This window comes from Elephas maximus, chromosome 9 (assembly GCF_024166365.1).
Source record: "Elephas maximus indicus isolate mEleMax1 chromosome 9, mEleMax1 primary haplotype, whole genome shotgun sequence".
NCBI classification, from domain to species: domain Eukaryota; kingdom Metazoa; phylum Chordata; class Mammalia; order Proboscidea; family Elephantidae; genus Elephas; species Elephas maximus.
Window position 1 is genome coordinate 44,702,559 of NC_064827.1, and position 22,664 is coordinate 44,725,222.

Genomic DNA, 22,664 nt, shown 5'->3' on the forward strand with positions numbered 1-22,664 from the left:
GGCTTGGTCCAGTACCTGAAATTATTGTTGCTCACTATTTCACTTCTCAGGGTATCTGTAAAGTAGGGCTAAAAGCCCAGTCTCCCTTCTGAAAGTGCTGGGGGTCTGAGGAGGTGGTAGGTATGAAAGAACAGTGAGGGCCAGGACAGAACCCCTCTGGCGATTGACTCAGTGGCCTGGGCCTGGCTCATCCCTCAAATTCCACCAAGTAGAGAATCCAGCAGGGGGCAGGGCCAGGATGACAAGGGGTGTGTGTGGGGGTGGGGTGAATGCAGTGGGGGACGCAGCTGTGCAGGTCTTGGGTCCTCATTCACAATTGGAGGAAGGGATTCAGGAAGTGCTCACAGCTGCTCAGACAACTCGGAGCCAAGTCTAAGCAGGGCCAAGGCTGCAGCACTCACGGATAAGCTGCCATGGTCTGGTCCCTGGGGCAGGAGGGCCCATCGGAGTGGCCAGGGTAAGTCTTAACAGCACCTGAATGTGAGCAGTGGGCATAAGGAGGGCTGGTGGGTGGCTGGCACAGAAGAGGGCTTCTCCTGAGACCTCAGGGCAAAGGAGCCTATAGTGTGTCATTGGAGGGGCTTGGATACCCAGCGCCTCAGAGCACGCCCTGCCCTAACTGAACTGACTCTCGCTCCTCCATGCCCAACGGGGGCCAAATGAAACGCGCCCCTTCCGCACACAGTCCCGGTGGGAGCCCTCTTGGCACTTGTGGGGAACTAGCTATCCTCCCGTCCCCCCACCCTGCCCAGAGTGGCACTTGCCTTCCTCTGCAGCATGTCCATGGTTGGGGGCTTGGGAGGTAGTGCAGAAGGCTGATACAGGGATTGGCCCAAGGCCCCTTGAGGGGAGGAGCCCGGGCTTATGCTGAATCCACAGGCCTGGGAGTATTTTGTCTTTCGTCTGAGCGTACAATCTATCTTGAAATTCGTAGGCTTCACGAGAGGGCTGGGGTTGGCAAGGCTCCCTCTGAGCAGTCTTCTGCCTCCTCCTCCCACCTCCTCAGTGTCCAGAGAGCCTTGTGCTCATAACTTTCCGAACAGCGCTTCTTCCAGAAGCTGCCAGCTGAGTTGACCACAGCTCTTGGAAGCCTGGCCTGAGGCTTAGAAAGCATACACGAAGCAGCGTAGATCCGAGTGGGGCCACGTGGGGGCGCCCAGCAGCCTAGAGCACGCTCGACCCACCGCTTCAGACCTGCATATTCTGCGAGGACTACTGGGAAAGCAGCTTTGGAGCACAGGGACCTTCAATCACCCAGACCCCCCAAGATTCAGATGGGGAGCTAAGCCTCCGAGACGCACCCGAGGTTGCTCAAGAGGTCAGCTGCCTCGTGGAACCATGGAAACTGCGGTGATTGGGGTGGTGGCGGTGCTGTTTGTGGTCACTGTGGCCATCACCTGCATCCTCTGCTGCTTCAGCTATGACCCAAAGACCCAGGATCCTCAGGGAGGCCCTGGCCCCAGCTTCACGGTGGCTACATTTCACCAGGAGGCATCTCTCTTCACAGGGCCGGGCCGCCATACCCAGCCGGCAGCTGGTGCCCGGGAATTCTGGACCTTCATGTGAGGCCTAACCATCCCCCAGGATTCACCCTGCTGGTGGTCCAGACTCACCCACCCCTCAGGAAGCCTTCCCTGGTGTCCCACTCCTCAAGTCCTGCATCCCTCTTCTTCCCCTCCTGTATCCTGGGAACTCCTTGTTGCATCCCAGCTTGCTGCCCTCTAGCCCAAGAGGTGGGACCAGGTGGGAGTCAGCCAGTGGCATCACTGGGGGGCTGCAGGGGGTGGGTGACAGCAAAACGACTGTCTATAAAATTTTTGTGCAATGTTTCAGCAGAAATTTATTATTTTTCATAAAAAAATCCCCGTAGTTAGCTATAAAACAAAAATATTTTTCATAAGTCCAGCTTACATGTGTCAATATACTTACAAGGTTAAAACTCTATGCTAAGTTTTTGAACCTTCTAATGCGATCTGGTCAGAGCAGTCATTACTACCCAATTACAGTCTGAACAGGCTAAAACCATGTGCTGTTGTCTTCCTGCTCCAGTGTCTTTTGTAGTTGCTGATTTGGTCAAATTTTCTGGTGTTTTACCTATAATATTGTGATAATTAGTATTTGCAAACCTACATCAAAACCTTCTTTGAGACTTAAGTAGTAAGGAGCAGTAAGAAGAAAAATAAAAAAAGTAAGAATTAAGTAGTAAGGAGAAAAATTAAAAAAAGGCTTCCGCTCAGTTACTAATAATGTTGTAATTCAATGTAGAAAGATTTTACAATTTTGTTGTTAGTATTCATATAATCTAAGAAGTATTGCATTTAAGCAATTTATAGCTATGTTCATCACATATTATTCTGTGATTAAAATTGATAATCAACATCGCTAAAGATTCTGTATTGTCTGGTATGGGAGGAGGTCCATGAGGTGGGTAACACCCTGAGTTACCACACTGGGTGACACCAACCCTACTGATGCCACTGGAGTCAGCTCTGATCTTGCCCTCAGGATGGGGCTTAGGATGTGTCCAAAGAGTGAGTGAGCAGACACGGTGTTGGATTGTGTGGTGGGCCAGCTCTGCTGATCTATATGGGGCACTAAAATTTCACTGGAACTCATTGTTACAGGGTTACCTCCAGGTTACCCCAGGAGGCTACACAACTGCTTCTACTTCCACTAGAAGGAGCAGCGCCCTCAAGTGGACACTTTTAGAAACCAGTTCTTATCTGCTCCCCTAATTGAGGATTTTTTGCTTTTGCATATGAAAACTGCGTGGAGCCCAACCCTGAGGCCTGCCAGCTGCGAGTCGCCTGAAATCAGCCCTGGAATTATGAAACCAAAGTGTTCCGTGTACAGCTGTTTTCTGGGAACAAGTGATTTATTTTATAAGTGAAAATGTGTACCCTTTTATGGGTCTTCCAAGAAGCTGTCTGGTTTGGAAAACCACAAAAGAAAACAGAAGAGAAATGAAGAGTCACAGAAAGCAGAAGGTGTTTTACTAACAGGAAAGACAGAAAGAAGACTTTTAAACCTATTTCGAAAGAGACTGTATCTTAACAGGTCACTTCTATTCTTAGGGAATGTGAGTGACTTACATCATTAAAGAATGATAGAAAACTCTTGAACTAAAGGACAATTTCAAATAAGTTAAAATGTTATGTTACATTCTGAGTATGTAACAAAGCTCTTGTTTTCACGTCAAAGAATTCTTTCATTGTTATTAATAGAAAATCTGTTTCTCTCTGTGCCCACAAAATAATTGCTGGGCCATGTCCAAAGAGTATGGTTTGAAGCGTGCAGTGTGCAAAATTATGAGCCACCTGTACCCGTGTGTGTTAGTCATCTAGTGCTGCCATAACAGAAATACCACAAGTGGATGACTTTAACACAGAGAAATTTATTTCCTCATAGTAAGGTAGGCTAGAAGTCCAAATTCAGGGCATCAGCTCCAGAGGAAGACATTTTCTCTCTGTCAGCCTTCTCATCAATATTCCCCCAGACTAGAAGCTTCTTCACCCAGGGACCCCGAGTCCAAAGGAAGTGCTCTGCTCCCGGCGCTCCTTTTTTGGTGGTATGAGGTCCCCAACTCTCTTCTTGCTTCCCCTTCCTTTTATCTCTTGAAAGATAAAAGGTGGTACAGGCCACCGCTCAGGGAAACTCCCTTTACCTTGGGTCAAGGAGGTGACCTGAGTAAGAGTGGTGTTACAATCCCACCCTAATCCTCTCAACATAAAATTACAATCACAAAATGGAGGACAACCACACAATACTGAGAATCATGGCCTAACCAAGTTGATACACACATTTTTGGGGAGACATAATTCAATTCATGACACCGTGTGTCTCTGTCCAGCTCTCCCAGTACCTTCCTGTTGGGAGGGCAGGACTGACTCTGAGGGGTACTCTGGCCTCTGAGGGTACCCAGACAGACTGCTGTTGCCAGAGGCAGGATGCTCAGAGAGTGAGGTTTGGGTCTGGAGGGGTGAGAAGGTGAGAAGCAGGGAGTTGGTTTGATGGAGAGAAGATGGGGTGAGGCCAGGATGGGGAGGGGAGGGGCACATCCTGGGGACAAGAGCTCCTGGAGCCATGTCTGGGTCACTCTGGAACCCCAGAGCTCCCAAGCAGAGCCTTCATAGATGTGTGTGGAAGGGAACTGGCTGCAGGGAGGCCCAGGAAGACTGAGTGAAGGCAACCGTTGCAGGTTGTGTTCTCTAAAAGTAAAGTTTGGGGTGCAAGATGTTTATTAGGGGTCAACACCTGTGAGGGAATAAGGAGGAAGCAGGATTGGGCCACGGAAGAAGTCAAACTGTGAGGCCAACCTGATAAAGCCTGAGCCGCTTGCGGGTGTTCTGGAGGTGTCCTGCTTGTCAGCGTGGCCCACGTGGGGCTGCAGTGGCTGGGCCTCAATGTCCCTCTGCCTTTGCTCTGACTCTGAGTTCTAGCCATTCCCTCTCCCCTCACAGGCAGGCCGCTCTCTGTCACAGAGGCAGGTCCTGAAGGAGCTCACCGATGGCGTCTATCTGCTGACCATACTTCCCGCAGCTGTAAGCAAATCCTTCCTTGAAGGGGGACCTGGGTGGTGCATCTCCACGGGAACTCAGTGGTGTTCCATTCTCAGAGGCCCAGACCAGTCAGAGATGGTGAGCACGTGCAGAAACAAAGAAATGCCTGGCATGAGAGCTCCAGATGGAGACAGAGGGCTGGGTAGGACCTGGGAGGGGAGTGGGCCTCAGCCTCCCTCTGCTCCAAGTCGAGGCATACTTTAGCAGGTTCTAAGGGCAGTGGTGGTTGTCTTGGGTCTCTCCCTCACTGGTGAAGACACAGGGGCCAGAGCAGGGATGGGGGTCTCCCAAGGTCACCTAGCAAGTCCGAGGCAGATACTTCAACCCAGGATCCCAGGGTCTCAGGATTGCAGGCCCAGCTTCAGTGAGATTTGGGCGCTGGCTGGTGTCCAGCTTCATTTCTTATGTCCAGTCAAGCTGAACGTCCCCCACGTGTCCTCTGAACCTCCACTCATGCTGTTCCCTCTGCCTGGAACATCTTCCCCCAAATTCTGCTGAGCACTGGTTCAGTGGAAGAGGGCCTGCAGGCTGGGGTCACACAACTGTGCATGCAGAGCAACGTCAGGGAAGCCAGCCTCACCCTGAAGGGTGGGCAGTTTGTCAAACCTCAAAGCCTTCTCAGGGCTCACGTGCTCATCCACCCCCCCAGTCTATGCACTACCCCTCCCGCCACTCACTGCTTATTTCTTCACTGACCTATGCATTTACTCATTCATCCAGTCACTCACTCATTCATTTATTCAGTCATTCACTCCTTTATTCAATGAACACTGGTTGAGCACTTACTATGTACTAGGTACTGCCCTGGGAACATGGGAGTCATCAGACAAGGTCCCAGCACTCAGTGAAGTCCCAGTGTCAGGACCTCGATAAGACCAGTCTGCAGATTACCCACTCTGTGTGCTCAGGGACGGGAGATCTGGGGACACCCAGAGAAACCTTTGGGAGGAGGTGGCCCTTGAGCCAGACTTGAAGAGAGGACTTCAATAAGCAGAATTTGGGGGAGGATGTTCCAGGCAGAGGGAACAGCATGAGTGGAGGTTCAGAGGACATGTGGGGGAAGTTCAGCTTGACTGGACATAAGAGATGAAGCTGGACACCAGCCAGCTCCCAAGGGAAGCACTTCTTGCCACAGCTAGCCAGGATGTCACAAAGGAGGAGGAAGACAGCAAAGAGGCAGCCTCGCTTGTCAAGCTGGGCAGGTACAGTCTCTCCAAGTACAGACACGGTAGCATTGCAGAATGCTGACACCGCAGGGGAGAGGTGGCCCCTGCAGTATAGGAGCAGAGAGAAAATCCCTGGAGGACTCTGACATCAGCCAGCCCCAGTGGAGGTGGAACTGAAGGGTGGGAAAGACAGCCCAGGAGAGCAGGGAGTTTGAGAACAGAAGGTAGTCAAGGCCAGCACACTGCTGACAAAAGGAAGGCCCTGAGGAAGAGCCGTCAGAGAAGGTGCAGGAAGGTGGGGACTGGGAGGGGCAGAGAAATATGGGAGTAGGGGTCCCATATTTAGCAAATAAAACCCTGAATTTGGACTGCTAGACTCGGGAGCTATGAGACAATAATTTTCTGTTGTTTAAAGCCACCCATTTTGTGGTACTTTGTAAGGGCAGCCCTGGGAAGCTAGTATACATCCTTATTAGAAAAACAATAACAACAACACAGCCTCTTTTGGAGCTAGAAACGACTAACAGAAGTGGTGTGCAACTTCTGGGAAATGTCCTTAAATAAAGGGAAGTACTGCTCTCTGACTTTCCTCCTACCATCTGGCCAGGACATGAATGCAGTGGCTGCAGCTACAGAAGTCATATTGCACCCAAAGGGGCCTTGGGGAGGGAGACCACACTTGGGGGAACCACAGATAGAGGTGCCTGGGTTACTGATACTGTGGGGGCACCATACCTACCTCTAGGCTAGTACATCAACAAGAAATGAACTTCTATCTTATGTAAGTCACTGTTGAAGTTTTCTATCATTCACAAAGAAACAAACTCTAAATTAGACAGCATGCTAATGCATTCTGTTCCTATTGCAAGCACAGACCACTGGCAAGACACTTTGAAAGGTCAGTAATGCGACGTGACCAATGAAAGAACTTAGCAATATTTAGGGACTCAGGAGGCATGGGGGAGGAGGCTGTTCTGGAGGTACAGATGATATTTGTAAAGTATGAGGCCTATCCACCTGCCAAGAAGGCTGGGGAGTAAATTTCTATACTGCTCTTAGTTAGCCTGGGAAAGAAATTTCCAGTCTCCTCACCATTCATAGGGTCTTTTCGCAATATCTGTGATGTTTACTTTGTAGCAACCAGGCGCCTGGAAGGCATAAAATGTACCTCATTGCAAGGCCAGCTGAAGGTTTAAATACTGGCCGCAGGGACTGGGGGATTTAGCCTAGGGAAGAAAAGATAGGTGGTGGTGGTGGTGGTGGTGGGGTGGATCTGAGTGCTGCTTTCACACATCAAAATAAAAAAGGGTTTAGATTTCTTCATGGAGGGCCTCAGGGCAAAACCAGGACCAAAGGGTGGAAGCTGCCAATTTTAACCTAATTTAAAGAGAACCCTCCTACCCATTAGTGCTGGATGGAATTAGCCGAGGAAGAGTTGTGTTTCCATTGCTGGAGGTGTTTAAGAAGAGGATGTTGCAAAGGGAATTTAGCAATTGAGCAGCTGTTCCCAAACCTGGATTTACATGTTGGTACCTGTTTTTTTTATCTGTCCATAAAGAAGCTTTGCAGACCTCATCTTCCAAATGAGGAAAGGAAAGACAATGTAGTATGTTTTTTTACAAAGCTAAGTATTTACAATCTGAAGTACATTTCCTTTACTCTGAGATTATGCTCTTTCTGTTTTGGGGGATGTAAAAATATTATTATTTTTTCCCTAAATTTTATTTTGTTGTTGAGAATATACACAGCAAAACATACCAATTCAACAGTTTCTATGTGTACAATTTAGTGACATTGATTATATTCTTCGAGTTGTGCAACCATTCTCACCCTCCTTTTCTGAGTTGTTCTTCCCTCATTAACATAAACTCACTGCCCCCTAAGGTTCCTGTCTAATTGTTCAGGTTGCAGTTGTCGCTTTGATTTCATATAGATAGTTCTTAAAAGAGCATTACACTCAAGGCAGACATTTTTTACTAGTTAAGCTAAATTAATGTTTGGTTTTAAAAAGGTTTCAGGGGATATTTTCTGTTTAAGGTTTAAAGATTATCTCAGGGCAATAGTTTCAGGGGTTCATCTGCCCTCCATGGCCCCAGAAAGTCTAGAGTCCGTGAGACTTTGAAATTCTGTTCTGCATTTTCCCCCTTTTGATCATGGTTCTTCTATGGACTCTTTGATCATAATATTCAGTAATAGTAGCTGCCCAAACCCAGTGCCGTCGAGTAGATTCCTACTCGTAGGGACCCTACAGGACAGAGTAGAACTGCCCCATAGAGTTTCCAAGGAGTGCTTGGTGGATTCAAACTGCTGACCCTTTGGTTAGCAGCCGTAGCACTTAACCACTACGCCACCAGGGTTTCTGGACACCATCCAATTCTTCTGGTCTCATGGCAAAGGAGGCAGTTGTTCATGGAGGCAATGAGCCACACATTCCATATCCTCCTCCTATTCTTGGCTCTCCTTCCTCTATTGCTCCAGGCAAATAGAGAGCAATTCTTGTGCCTTGGATGGCTACTTATAAGCTTTTAAACCTCAGACACTACACAATGAAGTAGGAGATAGAACAGAAGCACTGAACACCTTATTAGGCCTATTAACTGTGATGTCACATGAAACCATGACCCTAAATCTCCAAATCAAGGAACCAGATCCCATGAAGTATTTGGTTGTACATAAGCAGCCTCAGCAGCTACTTTTTTTTTTTGTCATTGTAAATATATTGATCACACAACTTGTGCCAATTCAACCTTTTACAGGTAAACAACTTATTGACAGCAATTATAATAACCTGCTCTGCAACCCTATCCTTAAACAATGCAAATTTTCTATCACTGTTAACCCCCTTTTTTCCTCTCCCTTCCACCCCTGGTAACCACTTATAAACTTTGGTCTCTGCACATTTACCTTTTCTTATCTTTTTATATAAGTGAGGTCATTTATAATATTTATCCTTTTGTGATTGACTTATTTCACTCAGCATAATGTCTTCAAGCTCCATCCATATTGTAGCATGTATCAAGACTTCATTTCTCCTACTGGCTGAGTAGTATTCCATTGTGTATAAATACCACATTTTGTTTACCGTTTCATCTGTTGATGGGCAGTTAGTTTGTTTTCACCTTTTGGCTGTTGTGAATAGTGCTGAATGAACATCGTTTTACAAGTCTCTTTGAGTCTCTGATTTGAAGTCTTTTGGGTATATACCTAGGAGTGGAATTGCTGGGTCATATGGTAGTTCTTTGAACCAAAGTATGAACCTTGAGTATACCCCACCTGAATTTAGAGACCATCTCAAGAACAGATTTGATGCATTAAACACTAATGAATGAAGACCAGATGAGTAGTGGGATGACATCAAGGCCATAATAAATGAAGAAAGCAAGAGGTCATTAAAAAGACAAGAAAGAAGGGAAAGACCACAATGCATGTCAGAAGAGACTTTGAAACTTGTTCTCGAACGTCCAATAGCTAGAGTGAAAAGGAAGAGATGATGAGGTAAAAGAGCTGAACAGAAGGTTTCGAAGGGAGGCTGGAGAAGACAAAGTATTATGATGAAATGTGCAAAGACCTGGAGTTAGAAAACCAAAAGGGAAGAACTCTGCATTTCTCAGGCTGAAAGAACTAAAGAAAAAATTCAGTCCTTGAGTTGCAATATTGAAGGATTCTATTTCTTATGGGTAAAACACTGAACCACGCAGGAAGCATAAAAGAAGATGGAAGGAATACGCAGAGTCACTGTACCAAAAAGAATTGGTCAACATTCAACCATTTCAAGAGGTATTGTATGATCAAGAACTGATGGTACTGAAGGAAGAAGTCCAAGCTGCACTGAAGGCACTGGTGATATACAAGCCTCCAGGAACTGACAGAATACCAATTGAGGTGTTTCAACAAATGGATGCAGTGCTGGAAGTGCTCACTTGTCTATGCCAAGAAATTTGGAAGACGGCTACCTGGCCAACCAACTGGAAGAGATCCATATTTGTACCATTTCCAAAGAAAGGTGATCCAACTGAATACAGAAATTATCTAACAATACCATTAATACCACACACATATAAAATTTTGCTGAAGGTCATTTGTTAAAGCCACCCATTTGTGGTATTTCTGTTATAGGAGCACTAGATAACTAAGACAATGTGTTTGGTGGACATTTGAATGTCCTCTTTGGTGAAATGTCTATTGAAGTCCTTTGCCCACTTTATGATTGAGTTGTCTTTTTGTTGTTGTCAAGGTTTTATATATATCTTGGTTATTAGATTCTTATCAGATATGGTTTCCAAAAATATTCTCCCAGTTGATGGCTTGTCTTATCTTTTCACTTTTTTGATGAAGTTGTTTGATGAACAAAAGTTCTTAATTTTTATGAAGTCCCAATTACTTATTTTGTCTTTTGCTATTTGCGCTTTTGTTATTACATTAAATAAACCATTGTTAAAAGCTAGGCCTGACAAGATTGTGCCTGCATTTTCTTCTAAGAATTTCATGGTTTTAATCCCCACACTTAGGTCCTTAATCCATTTTGGATTTGTTTTTGTATATGGTGTGAGGCATGGGTCCTGTTTCATTTTTTTGCTTGTGGAAATCCAATTTTAACAACACCATTTATTGAACAGACCCTTCTTTCCCCATCAAATGGACTTAACACCCTTGTCAAAAATCAGTTTACCATAGATGTGTCTGTTTATTTCTGGACTCTCATTTTTATTCCATTGGTCTGTGTGTCATTGTTATACTAGTACCAGGCTGCTTTGATTACTGTAGCTGTATAGTATATTTTAAAATCAAGAAGCATGATTCCTCCTACTTTGTTCTTCTCTTTCAACATTGCTTTAGCTGTTTGGGGCCTCTTACCATGCCATATGAAATTGAAGATTGTTTTTTTTATTTCTGTAAAGAAGGCTGCTGGAATTTTGATTGGAATAGTGTTGAATCTGTAGATTGCTTTAGGTAATATTGACATATTAACAATAAAAAGTCTTCCAGTCCATAAGGATGAGACATTTTTTCATTTATTTAAGTCTTTTTAAATCTCTCTCAGCAGTCTTTTACAGTTTTGATTGTGTAAGTTCTTCACATCCCTTATTAGGTTTATTCCTAGGTATTTTATTCTCTTAGATGCTATTATAAATGGAATTGTTTCCCTAATATCCCTTTCAGATTTTCACTGCTGGTGTATAGAAACTCAACTGATTTTTGTTTATTGACCTTATATCCTGCAACTTTGCTAAATTCCTCAATTAACTCTAGAAGTTTTCTTGTGGGCTTTTTGGGATTTTCTATATATAGGATCATATCATCTGCAAATAGAGATAATTTTACTTCTTCTTTTCCAATATGGATACCTTTTATTTATTTTTCTTGTCTTATTGTTCTGGCTAGGACTTCTAATACAATATTGAATAGAAGTGGTGAGATCAAACACCCTTGCCTTGTTCCCAATTTCAAGGGTAAAGCTCTCAGCCTTAAGTATAGTGTTGGCTGCTGGCTTTTCATATATGCCTTGAATCATACTGAGGAATTTCCCTTCTATTCCAATCTTCTTTAGGGTTTTCATCAAGAAAGGGTGTTGGATTTTATCAAATGCTTTTTCTGCATCCATAGAGGTGAACATGTGGTTTGTGTTCCTTTGTCCTATTGATGTGGTGTGTTATGTTGATTGATTTTCTAATGTTGAACCATACCTGCATTCCTGGAATAATCCCACTTGGTCATGGTATATGACTGTTTAAATATGCTGCTGAATTCTGTTCACTAGTATTTTGTTGAGGATATTTACATCTATATTCATAACATATTGGCCTGTAATTTTCTTTTCTTGTGGTGTCTTTGACTGGTTTTGGCATCAGGGTTATGTTCACTTCATAGAATGAATTAAGAAGTGTTATAGATTGAATTTTGTCCCCCCAAAAATGTATGTAGCAATTGGGCTGGGGCATGATTCCCAGTATTGTGTGATTTTTCTATATGTTGTAAATCCTGCCTCTATGATGTTAATGAGAGAGGATGGGCAGCAGTTGTGTTAGTGAGGCAGGATTCAACCTACAGGATTAGATTGTGTTTTGAGGCAAGCTCTGGAGATATAAAAGATAAAAGCAAGCAGAGACACGGGGGACCTCATACCATCAAGAAAGCAGCATCAGGAGCAGAGTGCATCCTTTGGACACGGGGTCCCTGCGCCTGAGAAGCTCCTCAACCAGGGGAAGATTGAGGACAAGGACCTTCCTCCAGAGCCGACAGAGAGAGAAAGCCGACACCCTGAATTTGGACTTGTAACCTTCTAGACTGTGAGAAAATAAATTTCTCTTTGTTAAAGCCATCCACTTGTGATATTTCTGTTATGGCAGCACTAGATAACTAAGACAGGGAGTATTCCTTCCCTCTCTATCTTTTGGAAGAGTTTAAACAGTATCGATGTCAGTTCTTCTCTAAACGTTTGGTAGAATTCCCCAGTGAAGCCTTTTGGTCCAGGACTTTTTTTTGATGGTAGGTTTTTGATCATTGATTTTATCTCTTCACTTGTTATGGGTCTGTTGAAACTTTCTATTTCCTCTTGAGCCAGTCTGGGTAGGTTGTATGCTTCTCAGAATTTGTCCATGTCATCTAGGTTATCCAGTTTGTGGCCATACAGTTATTAATAATATTCTGTCATAATTCTCTTTATTTCTACAAGGGTCAATTGTAATGTTTCTTATTTTGGTTATTTGCATCTTTTTTTTTTTCTTTGTCAGTCTGGTTAAAAGTTCGTCAATTTTATTGATCTTTGAATAAAAAAAAAATTTTTTTTTTATTCAAAGAACCAAATTCTGGTTTTATTGATTCTATTGTTTTTCTGTTTTCAATTTATTTATTTCTGCTCTGATCTTTGTTATTTCCTTTCTTCTATTCGGTTTAGGCTTAGTTTGCTCTTCTCTTTCTTGTTCCTGAAATTGTTGAGTTAGGGTGCTGATTTGAGATCTTTCTTCTTGTTTTTAATGTAAGCATTTGTTGCTACAAGTTTCCCTCTGAGTACTGCTTTTGCTGTATCCCATAAGTTTTGGTATGTTGTGCTTTCATTTTCATTTTATTCTAAGAAAATTGTCATTCCTCTTTTGATTTTTTACCTCCACCCATTAGTAGTTTAATAGTGTGTTGTTTAATTTCCATATGCTTGTGTTTTTTTTTTGTGTGTGTGTGTGTGTGTGTATTTTCCAGGTTTTTTTCTGTTACTGATTTCTAGCTTCACTCTGTTGTTTGTATGATTTTAATCTCTTTAAGTTTATCAAGGCCTATCCTGGAGAATGATCCACATGCACTGGAGTAGAATGTATATTGTGCTCTTGTTTGGTAGAATGTTATGTGTATGTTTGTTAAGTCTCATTGTTTATAATATCATTCAGGGCCTCTGTTTCTTTGTTAATCTTAAAATGTTCTTTAGTTGTTGTTAAGTATAGATGGTATATGTTTATTGTTTAATATCCTTACTCAACCAAATAAAAGTTTGGGAACTCCATATAGGTCTCCATTAAAAAAAATTTTTGCTGGCTGTGAAATCTGGAAATTTGGTAACCCTGATGTAAAAGATTGGACAAGATGATGCTTGTCTCTTTGACTTGACCTTTCATGGACCTGTATTTTTCCCTAGTGGCCCCTAGATGTCGCTTCCTTGTGCTTACAGCAGTTAGATCTTTTCATGGTGCAAATTAGAGAAACCAGAAATGTGATCCTGTTGCTTTACAGTAAATTAAACTTTATTGACAAAGTATTCATTTTTTTTTTACCACATGTAATTACTTTTTGATAAATACAAGAATATAAACTATTACTTGAGGCAAAACAATTTTCAAATTTCTGTTCTTAAAATTGAAATGATTACATTCCTAAATGCTCTCTGAGAATATCTCCCAATATCCTCACAAATTCAGGGTACTAATGATAAGCTGTTTCTCTTGGTCAAAAGATTTCTGTGAGCATCTCAACGGGATGATGTCTCTATCTGTGTGAGCAGGGACCGTGCTGTCCATTTTTACAGAGCACAAAACATCCAGCACTATGCCATATTAATGTCATGATAATTTCCATTTGTGTAAGCGGTTTGCAGAATGAGGATATAAAGTATCTGCATTCTGCATCTGCCCTTTTAAATACCAATGTGTGTTAGCACAATTAAGCAAGCCCGCTGTGCAAAGTCGTACGGTGTCTAATCTGTACGACTATCCATGGCTTCTGTGCTCTAAGCAATGAGACAGTGAAGAAGCTCATCAGACTTGTTTAGCCTATCATTTCCCATAGTTATTTGATTCAAAAGCTGTAGTTCTTTCCATTATGTCAAAACTGCCTTAAATGTAATGTCTGTCAGAAAATCATTTCTGAATTTAGATTAACTGAATAACAGATTGCCACAATTTGTACTGTGTAACAGCCTCAATTTTCTCTTCGCTAATTAGTTATTCTACATAAAAAACAGTCTACTCCCTCTCAATAGTAGTTCAAGTTGTAGAGAAAGTCCTTTTCTTTGCCCTTCTCAGGAATAAACCAAAGTGAATCTAGCGCACATTCCTCATAGTGAGGGCTTTCTACCTCATTCGTTCATTCATTTAACAAATATTCATTGAGAACCTATTACATGTTAGGCACTGTACTAGGCACCATGCTGGGCACTGTGTTCGCAATGACACGCCAGATGAAGCCTCATCCCCCGTGAAGTGGCATTCTAAAAGGAAGATAGTCAATAAATGAACAAATAAATAGATAATTTGTCAGGTGGTAATGAATTGTTACGGAGTCCTTGGGTGGCATAAATGTTTAAGTGCTCAGTTTCTAACTTAAAAGTTGGTTCAAACCTGCCTAGAAGTGCTTCGGAAGAAAAGTCTGGCCATCTGCTTCCAAAAGGTTACAGCCTCGAAAGCCCTACTTGCAGCTCCACTCTGCACACATGGGGTCATCATGAGTCAAAATCAACCCAGTGGCAACTAGCTTTGTTTTGGTTTGGTAATGAGTGTTACAGGGGATGGAAAGCAATGGGAGGGTGTCCATGTCAGGTGAGAAGGCGCCCTTCATGCAGAGATCTGAGTGACAAGAAGGAGAGAGTAGCGTGAAGATCTGGAGGAAGCACCTTCCAGGTCTTGCCCAGAAAGCATCTTCGTTGTTTTAGAGCCAGCACAGAAGTCAGTGTGGCTGGAAGGGTGGAAGGAGGGGCTGGTAGTGGGAGATGAGGCTGAAGAGGTGGACAGGATGCAGATTGTGTGGGCCTCTCAGGCCAAGGAATGGAGTTTGGATTTTATTCCTAAGTGGGACAGGACGCCAGTGGAAGGTTTTGAGTTGGGTAGAGACATAATCTAAAGTGTGAAGAATGGCCTGCAGAGAAGCACATGCACCAAAAGAATGGGTTCAAGTTGGATGTATTTTAAAGGTGGCAGATAGAACTCCCTGATGGGCTGGATGTGGAGGGTGAAGGAAAGAATAATCAAAGATGATCCATAGGTTTTTGGCTTGAACAACCAGGCGAGTGGTGGTGCTCCTATTTACGTAGATGGGAACAATTGAAGAATAAGCTGGAAGACAGGCATTGAGAAGCTAAGAGTTGTATTTGGGACGTATTAAATCTGAGGGGTCCATTATACATCCAAGTGTAGATGTCAGATAGGCAGGTAGTAATTCAAGTCTAGACTTTGGAGGATGGGTTGGGGGTGGTAAGGTTGCTGTGAGATCCATACTTGTGGATCTCTGTTACCTGGGCAGCTTAGATATAATAGGATATAATACCCTAATGATGCCCAGAAATCCACAATGTCTTCACTGCATTTCGAGTGGAATATTTACTAAGTTCTACATCTATGACGCTGTCAGACACTTGTGGTATAATAATGCGTACATAGTATACTAAGGTGCATTCTCTGGGCTGTGTTAAAAAATTGAATGTCTCATGGGTGCTTGATTTTGACACTGTCCTTGGAGGCTATTTTCATTCTTCTCCTCCTTCATGTTAATGCATCTAAAATTGTCTCTGTTTTCATTCAGGGCAAAATCAGCTGGAACTCAATGATTGACAGTCAGGGCCAAATTCAGAGGAGGAAGGGAGGCCCTAGAAGGGGAAGGCAGAGACCACAGGGCTTGTTGGGGGAGAGGGTGAAGGGAGAGGAAGTTCAGAGACAAGAGACTCTCAGGCAGACTAAGAGAGGGGCAACTGCTTGGGCAGCAGCAACTGTCAAGAACAAAAGTTGGCCATCACCCTTGAGGAGCAGGAGGGGCAACCTAAATAGGGCAGAGGATCCACTCCTGATCCCTCACCTATGGTGAATGCTGTGGAGACTGCAACAGGTGACTTGAACCCAAAGGAAAGAACTACTTATGTGTAAATCTTTCTGAACTTCATGTAGGTGATAAACTGACTAATCCTCAGATGGCTACTATTTTTTCAGTTATGGTCTTCATTGTGTCACCCTTCTGAAGTTAAGGATGTAGTAAGGTGGTTACAGTTAAATGAGGAAATTGAGGCTTAAAGAGGCAAAGCACAAAACACAATGTGAAGACCTCATTTAGATTCTTTTTCAAAGTAATTGTAAAAAAATAAATAAAAGAAAAAATAGAAAAGATTTCATGACATTTATGAGATAATTAAGAATTTCAAATTTGGAAATAACTAGATATTTGATGACATTAAAAATTACTGATAAAATTTTACATGTGGTAATAGTATTGTGGATATGTTAAGAGAAGTTATTATCTTCTTTTTTTTTAATTTTTATTGAGCTTCAAGTGAACGTTTACAAATCAAGTCAGTCTGTCACATGTAAGTTTATATACACCTTACTCCATACTCCCACTTGCTCTCCCCCTAATGAGTCAGCCCTTCCAGTCTCTCCTTGCGTGACAATTTTGCCAGCTTGAAGTTATTATCTTTTAGAGACACATGTTTATTTTTTATGGGTGTAATAAAATACTGATGGGTATAATTATATGATGGGTGTAGTGATATGACGTCTGGAATTTGCCTCAAAATAATGATTGAGTGGGAGAAACGGATAGGAATATAAATGAAAGGACTTGGCTATGAGTTTGTCATTGTGGTGAGATGGATGGCTTTTGTGTGGTCTTTCTTGCCATGGTCTTGTAACTCCTGCCCAGGTGGTTGGGCGGGACTCTGCAGATAGGGTAATTGTGGCCTACCAAAGGGATTGTTCAGTTTGCCATCCCACTGGGCTTGAGGTGAGCCATCCCAGAGGCGGGAAAGAGAGGATCCGACTACCACCAAGGAAGAACAGCCAGGAGCAGAGAACTGAGAAGCTTCTGGAACCAGGAGAGAGAGAGTGCTGTCAAGAAGTGGTGGTAGAGAAACCACAGTATGAGACAGTGTGGTGGGCTTCCTGGTCCATGAAGCGAGAAACCTGAGTGCCTGGGATGCCTCTGGGGACTTACTGGCAGGGCTAAAAGAGCTTTGTAATGTTTGCCTGAGCAGGACAGAGACATAGGGCCAGAGAGATGTGTGCCTGATGGAAGAACTGTATCCTGAGTGTGCCTGAGCTTGAATTGTAACCTGTTACTTCCCTAATAAACCCTGTAATTTTAAGTATTGTCTGTGAGTTCTGTGTGGCCATTGCAATGAATTATTGAACCCAGCAGAGAAGTAGAGTGTGCCATGGGAAGGACAGTTGGTGTCAGAATTGGTAAAGATGGCATAGAGAGGAGGCATGTCTAACCTCCGCCTCATAGGAATAAGCCTTGAGCTGTTGATCTTGATTCTCCTTCCCCCTTGTGAAGTTAGAGGAGATCGGACACCACCTGCATGCCATTTTTACAATCATATTCTCTCTACTTTTGTATATGTTTAAGATTGTCCGTAATAAAGAAAAAAAGAATAAGGTCAGGCAATTTGCCTATGTTTTTGTGGTTAGTAAGTGATGAGCCCAGGGCTGTTTGTCTTCAAAACCTGTGTCCTTTATGACTGTAAAAATGGCATGGCAGGGGCATTTGACCTCCTCTAACTTCACAAGAGGGAAGGAGAATCAAGATCAACAGCCCGAAGCTGATTCCTGTGAAGCAGAGGTCAGATATACCTCCTCTCTCCAACATTTTTACCAACTCTGACACCAGCTGTCCTTCTACAGCACTCAGCTTCACTGCTGGGTTTGATAATTCACTACAATGGCCATGCAGAACTCACAGACAACACTCATGATTGTGGGGTTTATTAAGAAAGTAACAGGTTACAATTCACGATCAGAAAGGACTCAGGATACAGTTCTTTGGTTAGGACAGCTTCTTGGCTATGCCCACAGGCAGGCCTCTCCTTGGGCTTTGGCCTCTCAGCCCCTCAGCCTCTTGGCCCCTCAGCCCTCTTTAGCTGGCCACCCTCTGCCCTGCTTGGAAAATTGTTACAAAGCTCTTTAGCTCCACCAGTAAGTGCCCAGAGGCACTCCACTCCACTAGTAAGCCTTGGCCTGAAGGCACTAAGCTCTCTTGCTCTTTGGGTTAGTGAGCCTAGCTCCACCAAGTGCCCAGAGGCACCCTACTCCATCAGGAAACCTCCTGCCCGAAAGCACTGTTCTACGTCTTTCCAACCCATCGGGGCAGGAATTGTTCTCCCCGGCACTTTCTTAAGTCAGGGCATCCCATTAGGAGGTTCTTTTTCAGGGTGAACTGTAACTTCCACTCCCTCATCCTGTTTCTTGCCTTCTCTGACCACTGCCAACCTAGGCTAGGTTAGGTAGCCCATCCTGGGTTTCCACAGCATTCTATACTTCTCCTTCATGGCACTCAGCACACTTCGATTACTCCTTCAATGTCCGCCTTCTTTGCTTAGCTGTAGCTCCAGGGAGGGCGGGCCTTACCTGCTGCATTCTCTGCTGTGTGTTGGATACACTAATAAACAGCTCAGACTGCTGAAGGATTGAGGTAATCAAGCCAGAGGACAAGGATCCAGGATGAAGTGCTTTGGTTAGAAAGAGAGAAAGACAAAAGCACCCCTGGGTTCCAAGAAGAGCATGGAGAAGAAGAACCGAGGATGAAGGTCCTGAGAGTGAATGTAAAAACAGTTATAGATGCAAAGACTCAAGATTTTCACCTGTACCAAAGTGAAATGGAGCTGAAATTTGGTTGTGCAACTTTTATAGTTCTTCCAAATAAGTTCCAAGCTAAAGCTAGTGCAGAGCACATGGGTTCTGTCATTCCCAACTAATACTTTTCCTGTGTTCATATAATCTGAGTCAGAGATCTCAGGGCACCTTCCATGTGGGTTGTAATTTCTATAACCGCTGGGTCCCTGCCATTTCCTGTTGTAACAATACATGATGCACTTTTACACCAATACCCCACATTCTAATGTTTGGGGCCTTCACCTGCTTGTTTATCAGGAAGGCAATTCTTTCCTCCAGCAGCCCTCTCTCAGTCATTCCCTCCAAGGTTTGAAAGACTTGATGGTGACTACTTCAGACCTGTGGTCAGAGCTGCTGCCTTCCATCAGCAGTTCCTGCCTCAGTGTCCTTCTGCTCTCCTGAGCACCGTCACACCATGACCAACTTCTATCAACATGCTCTTCTTTAGAGCTCTTCTCTTTCTGGCCAACAGTAAATTCTCTCTCTCTCCCCTGAGTGGCTTTTGTAGAAGAGTTGCCCACAACATTCCTCCTACTTATTCTCTAGGCCTCTCCTTGTATACACAGGGTACCTGGAAACAACTCTGCACCTGGAAACAACTCTCCCTTCAGACTTCAGGCCTTCCTTCTCAGCCTGACCACTGTGCCTGACTCCCCAATGGGAGTGGATTTCCCTTTCAGACTGTTGTTTCTTTCTCTTTCCTGATCAGTCCCTTACCAAAACCAAATCATTTGTTGTCAAGCCATTTCCGACTCATGGCGACCCCATGTGTTGCAGAGTAGAACTGTGTTTCATAGAGTTTACAGCTGTGATCTTTTGGATGTAGATTGCCAGGCCTTTGTTTCGAGGTGCCTCTGGGTGGATTAAAACCTCCAACTTTTCAGCTAATAGCTAAGCATTTAACTGTGCCAACCAGGGACTCCTATCAGGACCTTTAAAAAAGAAATCTGTGGCTGTTGAGTTGATCTCAACTCATGGTGACCCCATGTGTTACAGAGTAGAACTGAACAGCAAGCACATGAAAAGATATTCAAGTTCATTAGCCATCCCCACTAAAACCCACTGCTGCCGGGTCGATTCTGGCTCATAGCGACACCATAGGGTTTCCAAGGCTGTAAATTTCTGCAGAAGCAGACTGCCACATCTTTCTCCTGTGGAGCCACTGATGGTTTTGAACCGCCAGCCTTTTGGTTAGCAGTCAATTGCTTTAACCACTGTGCCACCAGGGCTCCTTACATTAGCCATTAAGGGAGCTGAAAACCAAAACCACAAGGAGTTACCACTTCATCCCCACTAGGATGGCTAAGATTTAAATAAAATAAAAACAACAACAAAAAACACAGAAAACAAGAAATGTTGGCGAGGTTGTGGAGAAATTGGAACCCTCCTCCACTGCTGGTGGGTATGCAATATGGTACCACTGCTATGGAAAACAGTTTGATGGTTCCTCAAAAACTTGAACACAGAGCTACCATATAACCCAGCAATTTCACTCCTGGGTATATATCCAAGAGACTTGAAAGCAGGACACAGACAAATGTACACTAATGTTCATTGCAGCGCTATTCACAACATCCAAAAAATGGAAGCAACTGAAATGTCCATCAACAGATAAATGGATAAACAAAATATAGCATATGCATACAATGGAATATCACTCAGCCATAAACAGAAATGAAGTTCTGATACATGCTATGACATGGATGAACCTTGAAAACATTATGCTGAGTGAAGTAAGTCAATCACAAAAGGAAAAATGTTTTATGATCACACATAAAATACTAGGATAGGCAAACATATAGACATCAAAGTTTATTAATGGTTATCAGAAGTGGGAGGAAGGGGGAAAGGGTGAGAAATTGTTCAGGAAGCATTGAGTTGCTGTTTATGGGGATGGAAAATTTGGCAACGGATATTGGTGAGGTTTCACAACACGATCGATATACTTGGTGTCACTGAATTGTGCGGGTGAAAAGTGTTGAATTTGTAAGTGCTGTGCTCTCTATATTTTTACAACAATAAAAATAAAGAACACTTATTTCCCTCTACCCTCATCAATATCAGTGTTTTAATTTGTGCTAACCTGCAAGGCAAAAGTTTGAAAACTGCTGGTTTAGAGCACTTCCTAAATGAGACAAACTTTTCTTTTGTGATGTCTAGTATCAAGGTTTTCTTTAGTCCTTGTAGCAAAAGGAATTTTAAATTTTATTCTGTATCGTAAAAATTTGTACACTGGAATGTAATGACTTACCAAACATTAGCCTTAAATTCCAACAGTGAATTTTCCAACTACCTCCAACAAAACTGATCTTTTCTGTGTCTACTCAAAAAACACTCAAGAGTTTCAACATAGTTTTAGCAAAAACAAATACATTTAAAAAGAAAACATATGAATTCAGAATTCATTAAGATAAAAAAGTTATAATAAAGCAGCCTTCTTGCTTGATACCCCTCATGGCACTATCTTGGTCAGACAACTTATACCATTCCTCTAGCTTTGCACAATCATATTTGAAATTATTGCATATGGGTTTAAAAAAAAAAACCCTAGTCTCTTTAATCCACATTTTCACAAAAAACTGTTTAAACTTCTGCTTAGTTGTTTTTTCTTTTGCTTAAAAAAAAAAAAAGAAAAGATACCAGGAATCCCACCCACCCCGCTGTTGGGTCACACTCAAAAAAACAAGCCAAATGCATTGCCATCAGGTTGATTCTGACTCATAGCAGCCCTGTAGGACATAGTAGAACTGCCCCACAGGGTTTCCTAGAAGCAGCTGGTGGATTCGAACTGCCCGCCTTTTTGGACAGTTGTTGTTGTTAGATGCCGCTGCATCGATTCGGACTCATAGCGACCCTATGCACAACAGAACGAAACACTGCCTGGTCCTGTGCCATTCTTACAATCGCTGTTACGCTTGAGCCCATTGTTGTAGCCACTGTGTCAATCCATCTTGCTGAGGGTCTTCCTCTTTTCCACTGACCCTGTACTTTACCAAGCATGATGTCCTCTAGGGACTGATCCCTCCTGACAACATGTCCAAAGTACGCAACAGGTGGTCTTGCTATCCTTGCTTCTAAGGAGCATTCTGGTTATACTTCTTCCAAGACAGATTTGTTCATTCTTTTGGCAGTCCACGATATATCCAATATTCTTCACCAACACCACAATTCAAAGGCGTCAATTCTTCCTCAGTTTTCCTTATTCATTGCCCAGGTTTCACATGCATATGATGCGATTGAAAATACCATGGCTTGGGTCAGGCGCACCTTAGTCTTCAAGGTGACGTCTTTGCTTTTCAACACTTTAAAGAGGTCCTTTGCAGCAGATTTGCCCAATGCAATGCATCTTTTGATTTCTTGACTGTTGTTTCCATGGCTGTTAATTGTGGATCCAGATAAAATGAAATCCTTGACAACTTCAATCTTTTCTCCATCTATCATGACGTGGTTTATTGGTCCTGTTGTGAGGATTTTTGTTTTATGTTGAGGTGTAATCCATACTGAAGGCTGTGGTCTTTGGTCTTCACCAGTAAGTGCTTCAAGTCCTCTTCACTTTCAGCAAGCAAGGTTGTGCCATCTGCATAACGCAGGTTGTTAATAAGTCTTCCTCCAATCTGATCCCCCATTCTTCTTCATACAGTCCAGGTTCTCAGATTAGTTGCTCAGCATACAGATTGAATAGGTATGGTGAAAGGATACAACCCTGATGCACACTTTTCCTGACTTTAAACCACTCAGTATCCCCTTGTTGTGTTCACACAACTGCCTCTTGATCTATGTACAGGTCCCTCCTGAGCACAATTAAGTGTTCTGGAATTTGGACAGTAGTCAGATGCTTAACCACTCGCTGCACCACCAGAGTTATT

At 43.2% G+C, this 22,664-nt stretch overlaps 1 protein-coding gene across 12 annotated transcripts in view; it reads left to right on the plus strand.

Annotated features, from left to right (window-relative positions):
- Positions 1-314: 314 nt before the first annotated feature.
- SPAAR (small regulatory polypeptide of amino acid response) overlaps positions 315-22,664 on the plus strand; it is a 79,115-nt gene continuing 56,765 nt past the window's right edge. For 2 of the 12 annotated variants that reach the window (XM_049896668.1, XM_049896678.1), the window contains exon 1: positions 1,566-3,079. Coding sequence is in view for 1 of the 12 variants with exons in the window: in XM_049896679.1 (XP_049752636.1) it covers positions 1,339-1,566 (228 nt within the window). In the remaining 11 variants the exon portion in view is untranslated. Of the gene's footprint in view, positions 458-934; positions 3,080-3,099; positions 3,569-4,460; positions 4,638-22,664 lie in introns of those variants that run through there. The other 10 variants (XM_049896670.1, XM_049896667.1, XM_049896679.1 and 7 more) reach the window with 10 other exon arrangements.